The sequence below is a fragment of the Folsomia candida genome, unplaced genomic scaffold (genome assembly GCF_002217175.1).
Source record: "Folsomia candida strain VU population unplaced genomic scaffold, ASM221717v1 Fcan01_Sc014, whole genome shotgun sequence".
Taxonomy (NCBI): Eukaryota; Metazoa; Arthropoda; class Collembola; order Entomobryomorpha; family Isotomidae; genus Folsomia; species Folsomia candida.
The window spans coordinates 3,172,243-3,193,942 of record NW_019091206.1 but is presented as its reverse complement, the minus strand read 5'-3'; the positions used below and the strand labels follow the sequence as shown (position 1 = coordinate 3,193,942).

The 21,700-nt window shown below is 33.8% G+C and overlaps 2 protein-coding genes across 2 annotated transcripts; one reads left to right on the top strand and one right to left on the bottom strand.

Moving 5' to 3' along the window:
* Window positions 1-8,005, bottom strand: LOC110855916 (endo-beta-1,6-galactanase). Its single transcript, XM_022104333.2, has 12 exons — window positions 7,704-8,005; window positions 7,037-7,178; window positions 6,777-6,870; window positions 5,742-6,075; window positions 5,099-5,277; window positions 4,877-4,930; window positions 4,100-4,143; window positions 3,871-4,008; window positions 3,307-3,374; window positions 1,777-2,041; window positions 1,150-1,300; window positions 1-373 (listed from the first exon to the last, which is right to left on the bottom strand). The coding sequence occupies exons 1-12, from the start codon at window positions 7,917-7,919 to the stop codon at window positions 52-54; spliced, it is 2,007 nt and encodes a 668-aa protein (XP_021960025.1). The 5' UTR covers window positions 7,920-8,005; the 3' UTR covers window positions 1-51.
* A 1,270-nt stretch (window positions 8,006-9,275) lies between these two features.
* Window positions 9,276-12,169, top strand: LOC110855968 (glycine N-acyltransferase-like protein 3). Its single transcript, XM_022104407.2, has 4 exons — window positions 9,276-9,583; window positions 9,695-9,805; window positions 10,699-10,946; window positions 11,622-12,169. The coding sequence occupies exons 1-4, from the start codon at window positions 9,464-9,466 to the stop codon at window positions 12,031-12,033; spliced, it is 891 nt and encodes a 296-aa protein (XP_021960099.1). The 5' UTR covers window positions 9,276-9,463; the 3' UTR covers window positions 12,034-12,169.
* The last annotated feature ends 9,531 nt before the right edge of the window (window positions 12,170-21,700 follow it).

Genomic DNA, 21,700 nt, shown 5'->3' with positions numbered 1-21,700 from the left:
TGGAGTTTTTTACGTCACACATTTATTTTACGATTTACACAGAATTTACAATTAAAAGAGTGTGAAAAGCAGATTAATAATGACCAAAAATGCTGTCACTTTAATGACACTTCCACCACTTTGGTCCGCCTGTGGGACGTAATACATGACCGCGTCGTCGACCCAGACGGGCCCGTGGGAGCTGCTACTTCTCACCCGGATCGTGACATTTCCTCCGGACCGGGCAGGAAATGAGATCCCATAAGACCGATACCCGATTCGGTGATTAAGCACCCGCACGGCCTCCAGTTTCCCGTCGGCCCAGCCTTCAATCGAAGTGTCGGCCCCCGTCGTGGAGGCGAACAGGGTCAAGTACATGCGACCCGTGGGCAAACTAAGGTAACAATTAATTTAATTACTCAATTAATTTATGGCTCATTAAATACTCATAAAATCGAAATTTTCCCATAAAATTCGGAGGATTTAATTTTTTTGTGTTCTTTGAAAGGAAATTAGAAACCTTAAAACAGTGTTTTTTTTCTGTTAATAAAAAAATGGAAGAAAAACTTGTAAAATTTTAAATACTGAAAATTGGAAATTCATCAGAAATTATAAAAATTATGAACTCACAAAAATTTCAAAATTGCAAAACATAACAACAAATTCATAACTTTATGCAATGTAAAATTACAAACTCACAAAAGTGCAAAATTACAAACTCACAAAAGTGCAAAATTACAAACTCACAAAAGTGCAAAATTACAAACTCACAAAAGTGCAAAATTACAAACTCACAAAAGTGCAAAATTACAAAAAAGTTATCAAGTTACAACAAAATTATAAAGTTACAACAAAATTATAAAGTTACAACAAAATTATAAAGTTACAAAAAATTACAAAATTACAAAATTACTAAATTGAAGGGCAAAAATTCACATTCACAAAAATTATAGACTCAAAAAATTGCTAAACCATAAACTCCAAAAGTTCAAAATTTTCAAAAGTACAAAACATTACAAACTCAGGAAATTCAAAACTCGCAAAAAGTAAAAAAAAATAATAACACAAAACTAAAAAATGTAGAACTCATGGAAAAACCAAATTTCACAAAAAAACATTCAAAAGAAATTAAAAAAATATAATTTACGCTTTATCAAAAATTCGACTTACTTTGAATCACTCGTCACTCCAAACCCTTGACTTAGCACATTTTCAAATGTAATATCCTCCGAGATCGGAAGATAAGCGTGCTGCTTCCCCCTCCACGGAAATTCCTCCGACGCCACGGAACCATTTTCCGTCACCGTCCAACCGCCTTCACCTGTTCAAAAATTTAGTTTTTATTCATTAGTCAGTCATCCCGATTTCTGACTGAAGATTTTCATTCACATTCATTCATTTTTATTTCAAATTCGTTTCATTTCACTTCATCCGACCTCATTTCTTACTTCGTCCCATGTATTAAGCATAGGGTGAAAAATGAAATGAGTGAAAAATCCTTCATTCACAGTCATTCATCCTTCAGTCATTTTCAAACAAATGACAGGAATTTCATTTTCATCCAAAATTTGAATTTCAAGTAACACAAAAATTCATTTTCATTCGAAATTTGAATTTCAATTAACAGCAAATTCATCTTCATTCAAAATTTGAATTTGAAATAACAGGAAACTCATTTTCATTCAAAATTTGAATTTCAAATAACACCAAATTCATGTTCATTCACCATCATTCACTATCATAATCAGTAAAATGAATGAATGTGAACAGGTATGCAACCCCCACCACCACCCTCACCCAATTCGAAGGTCGGGTTCACAATCAAATTCCTGTCCTGGCCAGAAACATAGGTCACCCCGGAAATCACCGTCGTCGTTATGGACGTCTCGGGCACTCTGAGAGTGACCTTTCTCCCCCCCAAGGTCACATGATCCCCCACCGACTCATGTTTTTCCGTCGCCGAACTTCGGGTGACGCTCTGGATCGATAAATCGCCTCCAAAACGGTTCAGATCGAAAGATTTCGTCACATTTGTCGCATCTTCGTGCACCGTTACGATTACCTGAAAACCAAATAAATAATTTTAATAATTTAACAATTTAGTTAGTGCGAAAACTCGTTACCAAAATCTGCACATTTTTAATCATTTCTCGCCTCTGGGAATTCATTTTAAAATTCTGGACGACAAATTTTTTGTGCAGGGAGTTCCCAATTTTTTAGAAATATACACTCCAGATTTTGACCCCTTTTGAAGGAGGAGATCTCAAGTTTAAGAAGCCTTCAGAAAAATTGGAACTCGTCGAAGCTGGCTCAAAAAACTCACTACTAATCAGCACATTTTTAATAATTTCTCGCATTTGGGAATGCATTTTAAAATTCTGGACGACAAATTTGCAGTCAGTGAGTCGATTAATGGAATCGCTTTGAAATTTTTGAGCCGGTTTCGACGAGTTCCAATTTTTCTGAAGGCTTCTTAACCTTGAGATCTCCTCCTTCAAAAAGTGTCAAAATCTGGAGTGCATATTTCTTTAAAAAATTGGGTACTCCCTGCTCTACAAATTTGTCGTGTGTCGTAGAATTTTAAAAATAAATTCCCAGAAACGAGAAATGATTTAAAATGTGTTCATTTTGGCAATGAGTTGAAATGGATTGCATGACAGTTTATGCTAGAGGAAGAAGACGAACTTGAATTTTTTAAATAAACAAATATTTTGTATGAAGTCTAGATGTGAAGGTTGAAATTGGAAATTATTTTGCAATGTTTAGCAACCCAGTTAAGGTTCCCATGGATGGCGCGTTGGCGCGTAATCTCACTCTGCCCCTATCCAATGTATTCAAATGCAATTTCTAAAATCGAATCAACTCCATGAGTGTTGAGATAAATGGGACTTTTGATATTTTAATGTAAAGCTAATTTTTGGTACTACAAAACCTTGGTGTTTTGAAAAATTAGAAAATTCATTTACTATTTTTGCACACTAAATTTCCTCAAAAATGAATTTTCTAATTTTTCAAAACACCAAGGTTTTGTAGTACCAAAAATTAGCTTTACATTAAAATATCAAAAGTCCCATTTATCTCAACACTCATGGAGTTGATTCGATTTTAGAAATTGCATTTGAATACATTGGATAGGGGCAGAGTGAGATTACGCACCAACACGTCATCCATGGGAACCTTAAAATTCGCTCTGATAACAAATCACGTAATGAACGAGACCTTGGATCATTTTACACCCTAATTTTTGATGGAACGCGATCGATTTCATTTAATTACGAGTTAATTAATTACTAATTAAATGCTTGAACACATTCATTAATTAATTACCAAAGTCTTCGCGGTCGGATCAAACGCCGCTACGGATTCGCCATCACTGACATAAATTAATTGCATGCCTGTAATAAAAAATTGAAATTTTACAATTAGTTTTGTCCAATTTTTTGCACAATTTTTTGCCATTTTTTTCTGAAATTATTTTTGCATAATTATTTGTTGCCAGTATTTTAGTGCATAATATTTAAAAGCGTCTAAATTCATGTAACTCGAAGTTTTCTGAGCAATTATTTTGCACAATTAAATTTTTCATTTGCAATTATTTTTGCATAATTATTTCCTTTGTAGAATTATCTTTGCATAATTAAGTATTTCCTTTGTAGAATTATTTTTGCATAATTAAGTATTTCCTTTGTAGAATTATTTTTGCATAATTAAGTATTTCCTTTGTAGAATTATTTTAGCATAATTAAGTATTTCCTTTGTAGAATTATTTTTGCATAATTAAGTATTTCCTTTGTAGAATTATTTTTGCATAATTAAGTATTTTCTTTGCAATTATTTTTGCACAATTACTTCATCCACAATTATTTAAATATCGTAGCGAGATTTAAACACCTTGTCGAATATACTTGGAAAACTGCATGAGCCCGTAATACCCAGAGTTCACTGTGACCTCCTCCAATTTGGCGTCAAAACGGTACGGAACGCTGATCACGCCCCACTCATTAATACTCTCCACGATTTGCCAGTACACTAAAAATAATGTCATTTTAATTACTAATTAACTACACAATTAAGTCAAAATTAATTAATATAATTTATAAAATATATATAAATCTCTTACGCCACGCGGACGGCATCATGTACTTCAAATCGGATATGATCCTCCTAAAAAATCATGACGAAAATATTTTGATATCATTTTCAAAAATATGCAAATCTTTTACATATTTTTTATAAAAAATGCAAATCTTTTACATATTTTTTATAAAAAATGCATATATTTTGTAAAAATTTCAACGATGTGAGACGAACTTTTTTTTACGCAAAGTGATTTTACCCAAAAAGCCAGACCCAACCATAGTGGCTCCTTGCTAAAATATAAAACAAAATAAATCGCATGTGAATCAGCAACAGCGCCCAAATCGTTGAAAGATTTTTGTCTCAACCACCAGCCGCTGGGCTCACCAGGCAGCAGCTCCAGCAAAGTTCAGTTTTCTGCGATTACATTAGCCGAATGAGCCGAATTATCCTATTATTTAACATTATTTATTTTATTTTGGCATTTAAGTTATTCAATTTGTCAGAATTTGAGTAATTGAACAACTTGAACGCCAAAATAAAATAAATAATGTTAAATAATACGATAATTTGACTCATTCGGCTGATGTAATCGCGGAAAACTGAACTTTGCTGGAGCTGCTGCCTGGTGAGCCCAGCGGCTGGTGGTTGAGACAAAAATCTTTCAACGATTTGGGCGCTGTTGCTGATTCACATGCGATTTATTTTGTTTTATATTTTAGCAAGGAGCCACTATGGTTGGGATGCATATTCCAGGTATTTTTCAAAAATACTGATACATATCCGCCCTCTAATAATTAAATGATTAAGTAATTGATACCTCGCAATGTCCATCGCTTGGGCGGTTTCGTTCCCCGGTGCGGACGCCCAGCCCCTGAAAAAATTCATAATTATTAATTAATTAATTACTAATTACTGTTAATTAGTTAATTACTAATTATTTCGTAATCATTAATTACTAATTACTGTTAATTAACTAATTACTAATTATTTTGTAATTATTAATTGCTAATTACTGATAATTAATTAATTATCAATTTACATTTCATCCATCCACAATTTTTGTCCGCCTTTGTGGGCGATAATATTCAAGGTGTCTCTCCGATTGGTGTAAACCCGGGGAACGTCCCAATACCCGTGCACGTTGATCTTGGTCAGCAAGTCTTGGACCGCAACCTCAGGGGTGGAAAAGTAATTCGCCGTTGCGATTGCGGTGTTGATCTGGGCAATAAATTTAGTAATTAATTATATATCATTACTAATTATGGTCGAAATAAATTCTGTAATTAACTAATTATTTAGCATTACTAATTAATTATTTTCATTTTCTTTCATTCATGTGACTGATTATGATAGAGAATGATGGTGAATGAAAATGAATTTCCAGTGATTTGAATGAAAATGAGTGAAAGATTCCGTCATTTCAGATGAATGACTGAGAATGAAGGATTTTTCACTCCTATAATTTTTCACCCTATGCTTAATACATTGGGCGAAGTAAGAATTGAAGTCAGATGAAGTGATAAGAAATGATTTTAAACGAAAATGAGACTAAATGTGAATGAAAACCGTCAGTCAGTAATCGGAATGACTTAACTTTGAATGAAAAAAGTTTTTTTTGAACAGGTATGATCATAATCAACATGAATGAAGGTGAACGGGTATGCTTTCGCCCATGTTATTACCTGAGTCTCATCTGCCCCCGTGAGCGTGACGTAATCCATCCCCTTCGCTCGGAAGGTGGCGTCCATTTCCCGCAGGACCTCGGCCATCGTGTCCATCTTCATATTGCAACCCTCCTGACTCGCATCCCGCCCGAACCAGGATCCGATCCCGGGCCACAAACCAAACGGCTCGTTGAACGGGGCGTAATACTCGAACGTTATGTTCCACTCGGTCCGAAAATGTTGAATCACGTCGGTCACGTAATTCGCAAAAGCGTTCGCTTTTTCAGGGTCGAGATTATCGTGGAGTGGGAATCGTAAATAATTCCCTTTCGAGCAACCACTCACCGTCATCCTGAAATTATTTAAATTTTACAATGGTGTCATTTATGAGGAAATTTTGATTTTTCTGGAAATTTTAATGTTTAGCGAATTTTGAATTTTTATTTAAAAATTTAATTTTGAAAATTTAATTGCCAATATAATTTTATTTTATGAGATTTTGCCGAACTTTGATTTTTTGGTGGAATGTTCATTTAAATTTACACTTTTGGTTAAATTGATTTTTTTTTAATTACATAAAATCTGAATTTTTGTTGAATGTGATTTTCTTCCGAATTTGAATATTTTGTCAAAATTTAAATTTCTATTAAAAGAATGTTTTCCAAAATTTGACTTTTTAAATGAGATTTTAATGTTTTTCGAAAGTCAAATTTTTTCTGAAATTTAAATTTTGCTCTAAATTTTGATTTTTTATGAGATTTTGCCAAAGTTTGATTTTTTGGTGGAATGTTCATTTAAATTTACACTTTTGGTTAAATTGATTTTTTTAATTACATAAAATGTGAATTTTTGTCTGAATTTGAATTTTTGTTGGATTTGATTTTTCTTCCGAATATTTTATCAAAATTTAAATTTCTATTAAAAGAATGTTTTCCAAAATATTTGTTGCTTATGAGATTTTAATGTTTTTCGAAAGTCGAATTTTTTCTGAAATTTTAATTTTGCTCTAAATTTTGATTTTTTTGTGAAATTCAAATTTTTATTTGTCCTCACCATTGCGGTGGCGAGTTGGAGAACGCTTCCAAAATATTGGCCCCCATTTCGATCGATTTTTTCAATACGGCAATTTGTCGAGGATCACGCGTCCCTGGATGTGAAATTAACATTTGTTTGTTACTTTAATTTTATCATGGTAATTGATTAATTAGTTAATTATTCAATTAATTGGTTAATTATTCAATTAATTGGTTAATTATTCAATTAATTGGTTAATTATTCAATTAATTTATTAATTATTTAATTAATTAACCTACAATTATAATTTTCTCCAAGCCCATCTCTAAAGGTTTCAGAATTTGCGCCAGGTCGATAAGCCCCGCACGGATAAGGTGTCACATATTCCGGCGTGGTCCCTCCGATAACGTACCGAACAATGTTCAAATTTAGTTTTTCCGGCTAATTTTTAAATTGAAAGATACCTAATTAGTTAAATAAATAATTGAATTTGAAATAAAATTTTGAATACATAATAAATTTCGAATATGTGTGAAAATTTGAATACTGAAGTTTAATTTTTCAAGCTATTTTCTCAATCAAAATTTAATTTACTTTCAATAATAATTGAATTTTAAATAAAATTTTGAAAATATAATGTTTGTAATAATCTAAATAGATAGTTAAATATGGTAATTAATTACGTAATTTTCTAAATTAGAATTTAACAATAAATACTCGAATTTACAATAAAATTTTGATTATATGACTTTTTAAAATTATAAATTAATAATAAATACTCTAATTTGAAGGAAAATTTGTAAAAAAATTTGAAATATAATTCTAAATATATAACTTTTACAATAGAATTTAAAAATACTGGAATTTGAAATAAAAATTTGGGAAAAAACTTCGAATAAAATTTTGAATATATCAATTTCAAAAATTTTTAATAATCCAAAATATGCAAATTAATTAAGTACTCACGTTAAACAAGGCGTCCATAACGTAGTCAAAGACGTCAGCCTGCATTCCGCCGAGCATGTCGGCCCACCAGGCGAGCGACGTGCCCCAACCTTCCCATTCCTCCACCAGGACCACGCTCGGCTCGACGAAGTACTCCTCCCCCAGCGGAAATCCCCCCGGGGTAAAAATTAAGCCCCCCAGCACGACGAGGAGAAAAATCCCAATTTTTTTGTCCATAATTCCCAATTCGTAAAGATCTGCCGAGGAATTAGTCAACCTAGCACTGAACTCAAGTCAAGTTTTTGCTATTTAATCGCTTATCGTCAGAAATATGGTGTCATTGGGGTGTTATCGATCGATCGTGATAAGTGCTTGTGTCCATCTTATCAGAACTAATTGATTTCTTTTAATACATACATATGTGTCAATCGTGCCCCAACCTTCCCATTTCTCGATAAGGACGACGCTCGGGCTCGACGAAGTCCACGCTCCCCGGGACGAAAATTAGGCCCCCAGAACGACGAGAAAAATCAAAATTTTCTTTTTGTCCATGATTAAGAATATATGCACCTTAATTGTGAATATCTCCCGAAGAATTAGTCAGCCTTGCAATGAACTCAAGTTCGGCATTTAAGTATTCACTTATCAGTACAAATATGGTGTCATTGAGGTGTTATCGATCGTGATAAGTGCAGAGTCCATCTTCTCAGCAGAACTAATTGATTTCTTTGCGCTCAGTACATACAGCTTATCAGAGTTGATGGAGTGCATTAATTGATTTCCTTGTGTAAAACTAAAGTCCAATAAGGCGTCACGGTCACTCTCAACTTGATAACAAGATTTTATCTCTATTAAATTGCAAAGTTTCCAATTTTTTTTGTATGAATATTACATTTTTACCCCATAAATAAATAGATTTCCGTAATTCTAAAATACTCTGATTTCTGGATAATAAATTATAAAATATCACAACCTATCATTCAAAAGTTTTGAATCAAAACTGGCTAAAACATTTTTTAAAAAGTAGAGTTAAAAAAATTATAATTATCGCTATTAAATTAGTAAAAATCCAAATACATAAGTTAATCAAAATTCATGAATATTAAATTTTCCTTTTCCTCCAGTGATTTCAAAAATTATGGAATCCTTAGATTTCTGACATATAAATCAACCAATCAAAAACCTCTTATTAATTTTTTTTAAATCAAAATTTTCATGAAAAACTAATAAATTTGCGGAATTAATATTTCATTTTATTCACCCGATAACCATTTAAATTTACATTTTGCATACCCATTAACATGAATGTCAAGTATTGCATGCAATTAATTAACCAGGTACAAATACAATAAATTTGCAAAACAATTGCGATAACTAAATAAGTTGGGTATGCATACATACATACATACATTACAAATCAAGGTTAGTGATGAATAGATGTATGTACAATTATTTATATACATATTATGCAAATTATCTGTACCACCACCACCCGCCGGTCATAAGATAAGGAGGAGGATGATTTAAACTGTTAAATGTTATAATTTAATGTACATGTGGCCCATACATATGTTATCATTCCTCGCAAATTATGTTACAACTATGTTACACAATTTGCAAAAAATTTTGCACAAACACATACATACACACAATCCTATGTATGTATTTATTATTCAATTGTATACTCCTCCTCACCTGGTTGAGTGGCAGTTCTTTATAAAAAAAATTGAAAAATAGTTAAAAATTTTGACGGTTCTTCATAAAAAATATTTAACATAAAAATGGATCTCAAACCGTTACAAATGGACCCCTTAGAAATCAAGCCGTTCGTCCAAGTTGGCGAGGCAGACGTGCCAAAATTATTACCAATTCTGCAAAAAAGATTGCCATACTCGGTCTTTGTAAGCGAAAAAATTGTCACTTTTTATGTACAATTTCAAAATTATGGCAAACTTTGAACCACAAATTGCTACCGAATTAATTAATTTCTTAAATATTTTGTAACAATTTAGGCATACAATTCGGTCTTGATGTATCCCCGATTCCGGGACCGGATGTCGTTCTACACACTGCACGGAGAAATTACTGAAACCACGTGGATCGTTTCGGTCGTCGTGGCCGAAGTAAATACTTTTCATAATTAATATACCTGTGCATATGTAAAATTATATTTAAGCTTAAATTCTCAGCTTTTATTAGGAAATTTAAAGTTTAAAACGCTCGTAGATTCGAAATTTTAGGAAAACTGTGATTTCACAGCTTGGAAGAAATTCATTTTCAGAACTGTGAATCAAGCTACAGCTTTTCAATTTTACAGCTTTCAGAATAGTTCAGAATTTGTTATTTTGGTTTCTCGGACGTTTCAGCTCTAAAAACTTTACAAGAAGTAAAGCTTTCGTCCCGACAAAGTTACATACTTTTTTATGATTTTGCAGAATTATTTTGCACAATTTTCATAAAATATTATGATTGTCAAGTTAAAATGACATTAGACATATGTACATATTTTTACCTTGATTTTTCACCTTTGTTTTCCAACCTTGGTTTACATTACAGTCATATTGGTTATAACCTTTCTACCCAAAAAGTCCTGTTTTGATAAAAATCGAGCGTGCACGCGTTCTTCCCAACTTTTGCACGAAATTTTAAACTTTGTCCTAGAGATGCGAAATTTGGCATGCACATGCACCAGCATATGCTACATCATAATATAACATCAATTCCCGTTCCGTTCGCTATAAATTTTTCAGGAAAAATCAAAAACCAAATGTCACCCGTATTCAATTTGGTTTTTGATTTTTCCTGAAAAATTTATAGCGAACGAACGGGAATTGATGTTATACTATGATGTAGCATATGTTGGTGCATGTGCATGCCAAATTTCGCATCTCTAGGACAAAGTTTAAAATTTCGTGCAAAAGTTGGGAAGAGCGCGTGCACGCTCGATTCCTATCAAAACAGGACTTTTTGGGCAGAAAGGTTATAACCAATATGACTGTAATTTTGCAACTTTCAGGACTACGGTTTGGACTACACGATTTCCGCCTGTCAAGAAAAGTTATCTCGGGACGAGGCCATCCAAATCTTGAGCGATTGTCCCCTCTTCAAGTGGGGGGAACCGCATCTGATCACCCCGCTGGAGGCGTGGTTGACGTCGATCGTGTTCGAGGTCAGCGTTAACAAAAAAGGCAACGTGGTAGAATTCCACCCAGCCAGAATTTTCTGGATGGATGTCCAGGACGCTGAGAACATCGAAATTTTGGGGTATTCAAAATTATATCGTTTTTACATGAAAATTTTCCGACAGTTTATCCATAAAATGGATGTATGTAAATTAGTGCATACATTTTATTAGCTGATTTTAAGACATTTTCTGCAGAAAATTTTATGCAGCGTGTTTCATATGTTGAAAAATTTATGCAAATAATTTTAGTTTTATGTCGCAAATTACCTTATTTCAGTGCAACCCAGCTTATGCATAAATTTTTAAACAGAAGTATTCATGCATAAATTGTTTGTCGCAAATTTACTTTTTTAATCAAGCCGAATTCATGCATAAATATTTATGCAGAGCATTTTATGCCCGAAAGTTCAAGCGGGCAGTTTTATGATGAAAAAAATCAATGACTTTTATCTCAGCTCAGTTTATGCAGAAATTTTTAGGCAGATAAATTCATGCATACAGGTTTATGCCACAAATTCTCTGCTTTAAATTATGCCCATATTTTTATCCAGGGTATTTTATGCAGAAAAATCCATGCATATACATAAAAAAATTGGGATTTTCATGAAAAATCATGTAACTGACTATGAATTTAGGCCAAGTCTCTGCATAAATTTGTATGCAGGGTATCTCGTGCATAAAAATTTTTGCATACAGATTTATCCTCCAAATTATTTATGCCAAATCCCTTATCACGAATTTATATTCTTCCACAGACCGGAAGACGAGCCTTCCCTCCGCATTCAGTCATTAGACGTTGACAAAGGCGTCGCTTTTATGACTTCCACCTGGAAATTCGCCAAGCCCGGGACGGCTGTAAACATGACCCGAAATATTTCCAGAAATGAGTCCGGCGCCGTTTACATCGGTGGAGAACCCGTTTGCGCCACAATGACGATGGCCTTCGGAATGGTGTCGGCCCTCCACACTTTACCCGAACATAGGCAAAAGGGTTATGCAAATTTAGCCATGAAATTTGTGTTTAAAGAGCTTGCAAAAAATGGCATCATCCCAGCCACCGGGGTCGACATAAAGAACGCCGGGTCCATCGCGTTCCATCAAAAATTAGGGTGCAAAATGACCCAAGGACTCGTTCATTATGTGATTTGTCATCAGAGCGAATTTTGACACATTGCGAAATAATTTTGGAAGAAAAATGTAACAAAATTTAATACAAAATTTCCAAAATTTTAGATCTAGAATTCGCGCAAGTGTTTTTGAAACTGAAATAAATTAAAAAATCTATTTGTTCTTCTACCATAAATGAATTATTGCGAAATTCCTTCACCAAAAAAATAGCACATCAATAAAAATTGTCAAAATTAGCGCATTTTTAAATTATTTCTCGCCTCTGGGAATTTACATATTTTAAAATTCTGACGACAAATTTCTACCCAGTGAGTTGATTAGTAAAATAGCGATGAGTTCTGATTTTGCCCGAACATAGACAAAAGGAAGTATGCAAATCTAGCCATGAAATTTGTGTTTAAAGAGCTTGCAAAAAATGGCATCATCCCAGCCACCGGGGTCGACATAAAGAACGCGGGGTCCATCGCGTTCCATCAAAAATTAGGGTGCAAAATGACCCAAGGACTTGTTCATTACGTGATTTGTCATCAAAGCGAATTTTGACATGTTGCGAAATAATTTCAGAATAAAAATGTAAAACAAATTAATACAAAATTTCTAAAATTTCTAAAATTTTAGATCTAGAATTCGCGCAAGTGTTTTTGTAACTGAAATAAATTAAAAAATCGATTTGTTCTTCTACCATAAATTAATTATTGCGAAATTCCTTCACCAAAAAAATACTCGATGGCACATCAATACATAAAAATTGTAGAAATTAGCACATTTTTCAATTATTTCTCGCCTCTGGGAATTTACATATTTTAAAATTCGGACGACAAATTTGAGTTGATTAATAAAATAGTGATGAGTTCCAACTTTGCCAAAAATTTACACAATAGGATTATGAAAATTTAGCCATGAAATTCGTGTTTAAAGAGCTTGCAAAAAATGGCATTATTCCAGCCACCGGGGTCTACATAAAGAACGCCGGGTCAATCGCGTTCCATCAAAAATTAGGCTGCAAAATGACCCACGGACTTGTTCATTATGTGATTTGTCATCAGAGCGAATTTTAACCAGGTGCTTAAATATCGCGAAATAATTTCGCAATAAAATATTACTCAAAATTCGCACAAGCGCACTTTATCAGTGAAAAATTAAAAGCTCCACGTATTCCATAAATTACCATAAATTAATTATTGCGAAATTCATTCACCGACGAAAATACATGATCACCAAAAATCGTAAAAAATCCGCACACTTTTAATCATTTCACGCCTCTGGGAATTTACATATTTTAAAATTCCAGACCACAAATTTGAACCAAGTGAGTTGATTACATACTAAAATAGCTATGAATTTCAATTTTTCCAGAATATAGACATTAGGGTTATGCAAATTTAGCAATGAAAATCGTGTTTAAAGAACTTGCAAAAAATGGGATCATTCCAGCCACCGGGGTCGACATAAAGAACGCCGGTTCGATCGCGTTCCATCAGAAGTTAGGTTGCAAAATGGCACAAGGACTCGTTCATTATGTTATTTGTCATCAAAGCGAATTTTGACATGTTGCGAAATAATTTCGCAATAAAACATGGATCAAATCTTGAAACCTACAATTTGCACAAGTGTTTTCATAATTAAAAACATTAAAAATTCAACTGTTCCTCTATACAATCAATTAACTATTGCAAAATTCATTCACCAACAAAAATACTCGATCAATAAAAATCGTCAAAATTAACACATTTTTATTCATTTCACGCCTTTAGGAATTTATTTTAAAATTCTGGACCACTAATTTGTAGTCAGTGAGTTGATTAGTAAAATAGCAATGAATTTCAATTTTTTCAAAATATGTACAAAAGGGTTATGCAAATCTAGCCACGTGAAATTCGTCTTTAAAGAACTTGCAAAAAACGGGATCATCCCAGCCACGTGGGGTCCATCGCGTCCCATCAAAAATTGGGGTGCGAAATCACCCAAGGACTCGTTCATTACGTGATTTGTCATCAGCCCGATGTTTAACAGGGTTGTTAAATTTTGCCAAAAAATTATTTCGCAATAAATGATTAAACAAGGATCAAAATTTACTACTGTCTTGCCCAAAACTAACATCTAGAATTAATACAATTTATTTTAACATGTAATAAAAATCACGTTCGACTTTTTACTGTGACATGAAATAATTATTGCGAAATTCATCACGATTTAATGTGGCATAGATTTTAAATCTCAGACCACCGCACTTCAATATCTTTACCATACCTGTTCACTTTCATTCATGTGACTGATTATGATAGAGACTGATAATGAATGAAAATGAATTTCCTGTCATTTGAATGAAACTGAGTGAAAGATTCCGTCATTTCAGATGAATGACTGTGAATGAAAGATTTCTCACTCATTTCATTTTTCACCCTATGCTAAATAATGGGACGAAGTAAGAAATGAAGTCAGATGAAGTGAAATGACATGAATTTGAAAGAAAATGACTGAATGTGAATGAAAATCTTGAGTCAGAAATCGGAATGACTTAACTTTGAATGAAAAAAGTGTTTTTGAACAGATAATAATAATAATAATAATAATAATATTTTATTATACTGATTTATATGAGCATGAGATACAGGTAAAAATGATTAAGACTAAAAATGGTGACTCTAGCTTAACATTAGACTACAAATAAGCAACATGTCATTTTTCAACAGTTTTCATCCTACCCATACCTGTTCAAAAAAATTTATTTCATTCAAAGTTCAGTCATCCTCATTTCTGACTAAAGATTTTCATTCACACTCAATCATTTTCTTTCAAACTCATGTCATTTCACTTCATCCGACTTCATTCCTTACTTCGCCCCATATATTATGCATAGACTGAAAAATGAAATGAGTGAAAAATCCTTTCATTCACTGGCATTCATCTGAAATGACGGAATCTTTCACTCATTTTCATTCAAATGGCAGTAGTTTCATTTTCATTCACTATCATAATCAATAAAATGAATGAAAGTGAACAGGTATGCCGTCAGCATAGGCAAAATTTTTAAGACTTGCAGTGGCGTAGTTTCTCAGAAGTTCAATCCTGCATGGATGGAGAGTAACTCCTTAATTAATTAATTTTTTAGCTAAAAATTCTTGAAAACTTGATAATTAGGGAATTAATTAAGTAACTCTAAGTAATTAATCAATTAATTAACTCCTTAATTAATTAATTTTTTAGCACGGCCTCACAAACAGCCACCTCTTCAATCCGGTCGATTGTGCCGTCAACCTCAACGTGAAGAACTTGTTCATCAACAACCTCCAAATTTTCGAATTTAATCCGCAACCCACCCATCCCAACACGGACCCAGACTGGATTTGGAAACCTCTCTCCAATTTTACCAAATTGTTCCCGAACGTGGAAAATTTCGCGGTTAAGTTGACCGTTCCGTTCAAGTTGGATGTGGTGTTCGGAATTGCGGAACAGTGGAAGAATTTGGAGGAGCTGGCCGTGTCAAAAAAGATGTTTAGATGTCCTGAAATTCTGACCGCGTTGAACAGAATGAGTTTCGTGAATCGTATGTAATTCAGTATTTTTATTCATGATTTTATTCATTCATTCGTAATTTATGTAGCATTCGTAATTTTATTCGTAATTTTATTCCAAGTTTATAACATACCTGTTCACAAATTTAGTATTCATTCAAAAGTCAGTCATCCCGATTTTTGACGGAAGATTTTCATTCACATTCAGTCATTTTCGTTCAAATTCATTTCATTTCACTTCATCTGATTTCATTTCTTACTTCGCCCCATGTATTAAGCATAGGGTGAAAAATGAATGGAGTGAAAAATCCTTCATTCACAGTCATTCGTATGAAATGACGGAATCCTTCAGTCATTTTCATTAAAATGAGGGAAATTTCATTTTCATTCACTTTCATTTACCATCATATTCAGTTAAATGAATGGCAGTGAACAGGTATGGTTCACAGGTCAATTCATAATTTCTTCATTTTTAAATGTGCTTGTAATTTCAGACTTTTTTTCATAATTTATCATTCGTATTTTTCTTGCGTAATATTATTCGAAATTTCTTTCCCATAATTTTATTTGTATTTATTCCCAATTTAATTTCACACTCAAAATATTGTTCACAATTTTACTCAGAATTTGCCCTTCTCAAATTTAATTCCCGAATTTTCACCAAATTTTCAAAATTTTTGCTTTTAGGTATCCGCCGCCTGACGCTTGACTTGAACTCTCCCGCCAACGGGTACACCGAGCGCCGTGAGTTTGATATGTATGAACGCTGGAACGATACGGTTCTCTTTCCCTCCGTTCTTGCGGCCGGGTCTCGGCTCCAGTCCTTCAAGCTGAGTGGTTTCGAAAAGGTCAGTTTTTTTAAGAAATTTTAGAAAAATATGGTACACAATTTAAGAACTGAAATGTGTCAAACGTTTTTTTGAAATTAAAATGCGATGACGCCAGCGGTCTCGCTCCGATTTTGACAAAACCACGATAATTATGAAGCCTACGATAAATAATTAAACACGTGTTTTGGAATTTTTCATAATGAAATGAAATGAATATTCATAATGAATGTTTAAACGAGATTATGATGGAATCCGTAAGCGAGAATTCGCATTTTCTCCCTCGCGACAAAAATTACGAGAAAAATGGAAATTCTCGATCACGGATTCATAATTTCGTTTAAACCGACCATTATGAAAAATCCCGAAATATGTGTTTGATTATTTATCTATGGCTTCATAATTTGCATGGTTTCGTCAAAATTGGACGGCTAACGTTATTGCATTATTAGTAACTCCTTGCCCCAAATACTGTAAGAAAGCGTTTTTTTGCAGGTGAATATTTTGACCTGGGAGAAATGCAAGGCGCAAGCAACTGCGCACCGCCGCTGTAAATACTTCATACGGCGCGTATGGCGCAGATTTCCGCAATAAATTGGTCCATCGATGGACCATCTGTTCAAAAATTTAGTTTTCACTCAAAAGTCAGTCATTTCGGATTCACATTCAGTCATTTTTCTTCAAATTGATTTCATTTCACTTCATCTGACTTCATTTCTTACTTCGCCCAATGTATTAAGCATAGGGTGAAAAATGAAATGAGTTAGAAATCATTTCATTCACAGTCATTCATCTGAAATGACGGAATCCTTTAATCATTTTCATTCAAATGGCATAAATTTCATTTTCATTCACTGTCATAATCAGTCAAGTGAATGAAAGTGGACCAATTTTTAAGTGGTCCATGGTCCATGATGGATGCTATGTTTCCCCTAAAATTCGAATTTCAAAGCAAAATTTCCTTAATTTATTCCAGTTCCTCGAGCCCGACCCGTACCAATCGCGAGGCATCAATGTCACCCACATTTTTTTGGCGAGGGAGGCGCCCGACTTGGGAAACGTGTCGCTGGCTCAATCCAACTTCCAGGAACTCTTCCAGACAGGAGCCACGGTATCGAAGAGGCTCAAAATTACATTTTGAAATCCTACCAAATTTGAAATAAGTATAAATTTCCGAAATTATTTTATTTTCTATCGAAATTTTATTATTGACGGGTGAATGTAAAGAAAATAATAAAACAATATAGCGATCATCAGGCTTGGGTAAGATACTTTGTTTTAAGATACAAGATACTAGATAAAGATACTTTATTCTCTGTTTTTTCCAAGATACTTAGATACTAAGTATAAATAAATTAAAAAAAATAAAACTAAGGCGAGAGGCTCTGTTACAAACACGAAACAAGCCCTCCCACCAACACCCCCGTCTCGCCGTGGCCCAATTAATATTTTTATATCTGGGGGGTGTAACCACACTTTTATTTTTTGTAATTCTTTCCTGCATCATACAAAACGATTTAAAAAACACCTATAATAGGGTATACATAGTCCGACCATAAGTTCCCGTGAATGCATTTCCGGTGATAAAGCCCAAAGTATTAGAGCTATCTGATAGAAATTTTTGTGGATGAACAAGGTATTAATCTTGTTTAGAAATCATAACTTCGTTTTCACAATTTCCTCCACGGGCTTGTACACAAGACATAAGTCGTGGCGAAAACTGCTCGATCGCGGCACGCACGGATTTCCTGGGAAAAGCGCCAGATCTTCAGTAAGTGCGACCTCAGCCCTTCCACACTTGGGTGAAATTTAGAGCATACTTGTACCTATAATTTTCACCACCAGTCATAATTTAGGGGATTAAGGTCTGCAGATACTGAGCACCGTTCTACGGATGAAAAAAAGTCATGAAAATTCGTCTGAAGCCAGTTTTGGACAATTTTGCACCTTGCGCAGGAACAGGGTCTTGTTGAAAGGTCCAATGTCGATTTTCGGAGGGTCCAGGGTTCAGGTTATTAACGTTTGGCTTTAGGACACTCTGAAAATAATTCTTGGCTTCAACTTGTACCCTTTGCGGTAAAAAACAGAGATTTCATTTCTCCAGCCAACTTGCTCCCATGCACACCACGGTGATGGCTTCGTATTGACTTCCGCATACTTAAACGGATGTCAGACTTCTGTACAACAAATATCTGGCCTTTTTTCTATTAAATTTTTTGCCAACGGTGAAAAGTCTGAAATACTTTTTGCACGAAAATTGGCGCGTACCACGATCAACCTGTGGCCGTCACGAGTTATGTCTTGTCTAATTGCCCGTGGACGAAATCTTGACAAAGAAGTTATGATTTCTAAACAATATTAATACCTTGTTAATCCATAAAAGTTTCGAACAGATAGCTCTAATACTTTGGGATTTATTACCGGAAATGCATTCACGAGAACTTATGACCCCACTATGTATATGCCACCATGGGTGCATGCATTTTTGTGATGTCATAAAATTGTCACACAAATGTCGGAAATCAAACTACAAAATCTGCTAGCTCAATTCTGAAATTTCTGAATGCAGAATGTATTTAATCATATGATTGCCTACGTTAAAAGTTGGTTTTAAGAAGTAAGTATTTCATTTTTCTACGACGGTTGATGAACCGGGTATATTCCAAACTTTTCAGTTACAATACGGATAGATTTGAAACTTTAGGATCTTGGTTAAGGTATAGGTTTTCTTTAATCAAACATCTTTAATTAAAAAATGTTTTTATACATATTTTATCAAACATTTTACATACGTGTTTCGGGGTTTTTAAGAATATATTTATCAGGACTCCCACGGGCTGGGGTCCGCGAGCTGGAGTTTTCCGCACACCTTATTCCATTACGAGCCATTACAAATTTATCTACCAAATTTCAGCTCGATTTGATGAATTTGAAAAATCAGTATGGGTCGCTCAAGAATGTTTTAAATTTCAATTCATATTCTTCTATTAGTTGAAACTAGCAATCCCCACACCAAATTTCAGCTTGATTGGATGAATTTTAAAAATCTGTATGTATCACCCCTTCGGGTCCTTCCAGATGAAAATTATTACAATTTTACTTTATATTAGAAACCATTATCAACCTCTATGTCAAATTTCAGCTTTCTAACACAATTTTGAAATTTTGGTGCCTAATACCCCACCCATTTATATGACCCCTACCGGTCCAAAACTTTTCTGATCGAACCCATCTTCGAACTAGGTCGTTACATTGCCCAGACACATGTTTGTACCAAGTTTGGTCAAAATTGGTCAACGGTTGAGAGAGTTATCGAAAGACAGACGGACGTGACGATTATATAAGCCCTGCCTCGGGCTATCATTTACACATCATTTACATGTGAATAATTTCTTTACCTAAGTTTCTATGCATGTAACAACTGAATTTTAAAAATTTCAAACCTCCATAACTTCGTCATTTTACATCCGATTTTCATGACCCTAAAGAATTATCTTAATAATTTTTTAAGCCCTTTCGATTCCCCTTTGCCGATTTTTCACTTTCAGCGGAATATTTTGAGATACAGAAAAAAAAGTCACTAAAACGAGAAATACACCATGAAGGTATGAACCGATTAAGCCCAGAGATCTATGCGCAATACTACACAGAATTTACTACCCATTGGTCAAAACCGCATGTCTCTACGACTTATGGTTCTCTCACAATCTTGTTTGACTGTTTTGAGGTGTCCACTTAACTGCATACTATGGCTTCGCCGTAACCATGCACGTATTTTTTTGGGTGCATTGTTACGTTTGGGTCTCGCCTTAGAAAAAGATACTTTTTAGTATTTGTATACAAGATAAGATAAAGTATCTTAAATATTCCACATAAGATACAAGATACTTTTGATTTTTTTAGATTAAAAAAATAAAATTTCATATTTTTTGCTATTTGGGCATCGTTAGTAAGATGAAAGTCTTACTTTTGAGTAGTTAGGCATTGAAAAATACCTTCCTATGGCAAAAATAAAACGCATATTTTCTTAAAAATTACAATTACTACCTCATAAATCATAAGAAAAGCGAACTTTAGATGTCGCGGGTAACATATTTTGCAAAAAGTATCTTGTTTGTATCTTAAAAAGTATCTTAGATACTTTCCTCTTGATGGAAAATATCAGATACAAGATACAAATACAAGATACTCATTGAGGATTTTCCAGATACAAGATACAAGATACTTTGAGCTGAGGCGGCTGGAAGATACAAGATACTACTCGTATCTTGTATCTAGTATCTTGTATCTTAAAGTATCTATCTTGCTCAAGCCTGGCGATCATCAAATTTATGAAATACTTGTGACGATAAATTTCCGAAATTTTATTTTCTCTCAAAATATCTATGATTCATTGGTGAATGCAAGGAAAAATGAAAATAATAAAATGATAGGGATCATCAAATTTTTCAAATTTCGAATTTTATTTGTAACAAAATTTCCCCCAAATTAATATTCAGATTGGTTGAGCTAATTAAATTAGATACTTGTTATTATTGGCAACTTGACATATTCTCCGGCAGAAAGTGTCAAAATTTTTAATCATGTATGAAAACTGGTTTTCAAAATAAAGTCTTGAAATGTTGACCAATTTTAATTTATTCAAGTTTAAAAAATTCTGAGGTATATAAATGCATACATCAAATTACAAAAAAGTGCCCCACATAAAAATCCTATAATTTTCCACGAAATTAATATTCTCATTTAAAGTTTTAACTTTTTTTAAATGTTACACATTAATTTCACGCACTTACATTATTTAAATTATCCATTATCCACAACTGTGTACCTGATCGATATGCTTACAAGTTATATTATTGACAATTGTTACACGACTTCTGTGACAAGAATGGCTCTCGAACCTAAAATCAATTAGTTGAATTATCTGCATAATTTAAAACGGTTGAAAACTCCCAATGGAACCTTTTTTCAAGCTACACCCGGATCGAATAGCGAGTTATGCCAAAAAATCCAGCCAAAAATTAGGAGTCACGTGACACTTCTCTTTCCGTTGAATGGCCCCTTTTTGTAGAAAAATATTCGGGGTAAAAGTCCAATATTTGAGCAAATTTTTTCTTGCTTTTTCCTCCACGTGGCGAAAACCAGGCAAGACTGCAACTTTGACCTCCAATATTTTTCTTCAAAAGGGCCATTCAACGGAAAGATAAGTGTCACGTGACTCCTAATTTTTGGCTTGATTTTTTGACATAACTCGCTATTCGATCCCGGTCTAGCTTGAAAAAAGGTTCCATTGGGAATATAGTTTCATTTTGCAGGATAAGGATTGGATTATTTATGCCGGATGCAACTTCTTCACATGTGCTG

Coding starts and splice junctions, on each gene's coding strand:
- LOC110855916 (XM_022104333.2), bottom strand. CDS start 7,919: ATGGACAAAAAAATTGGGATTTTTCTCCTCGTCGTGCTGGGGGGCTTA. Junction 4,931..5,098: donor AAATTGTGGATGGATGAAAT/GTAAATTGATAA, acceptor GAATTTTTTCAG/GGGCTGGGCGTCCGCACCGG. Junction 4,144..4,876: donor CAAGCGATGGACATTGCGAG/GTATCAATTACT, acceptor ATGATTTTTTAG/GAGGATCATATCCGATTTGA.
- LOC110855968 (XM_022104407.2), top strand. CDS start 9,464: ATGGATCTCAAACCGTTACAAATGGACCCCTTAGAAATCAAGCCGTTC. Junction 9,584..9,694: donor GATTGCCATACTCGGTCTTT/GTAAGCGAAAAA, acceptor GTAACAATTTAG/GCATACAATTCGGTCTTGAT. Junction 9,806..10,698: donor TTTCGGTCGTCGTGGCCGAA/GTAAATACTTTT, acceptor TGCAACTTTCAG/GACTACGGTTTGGACTACAC.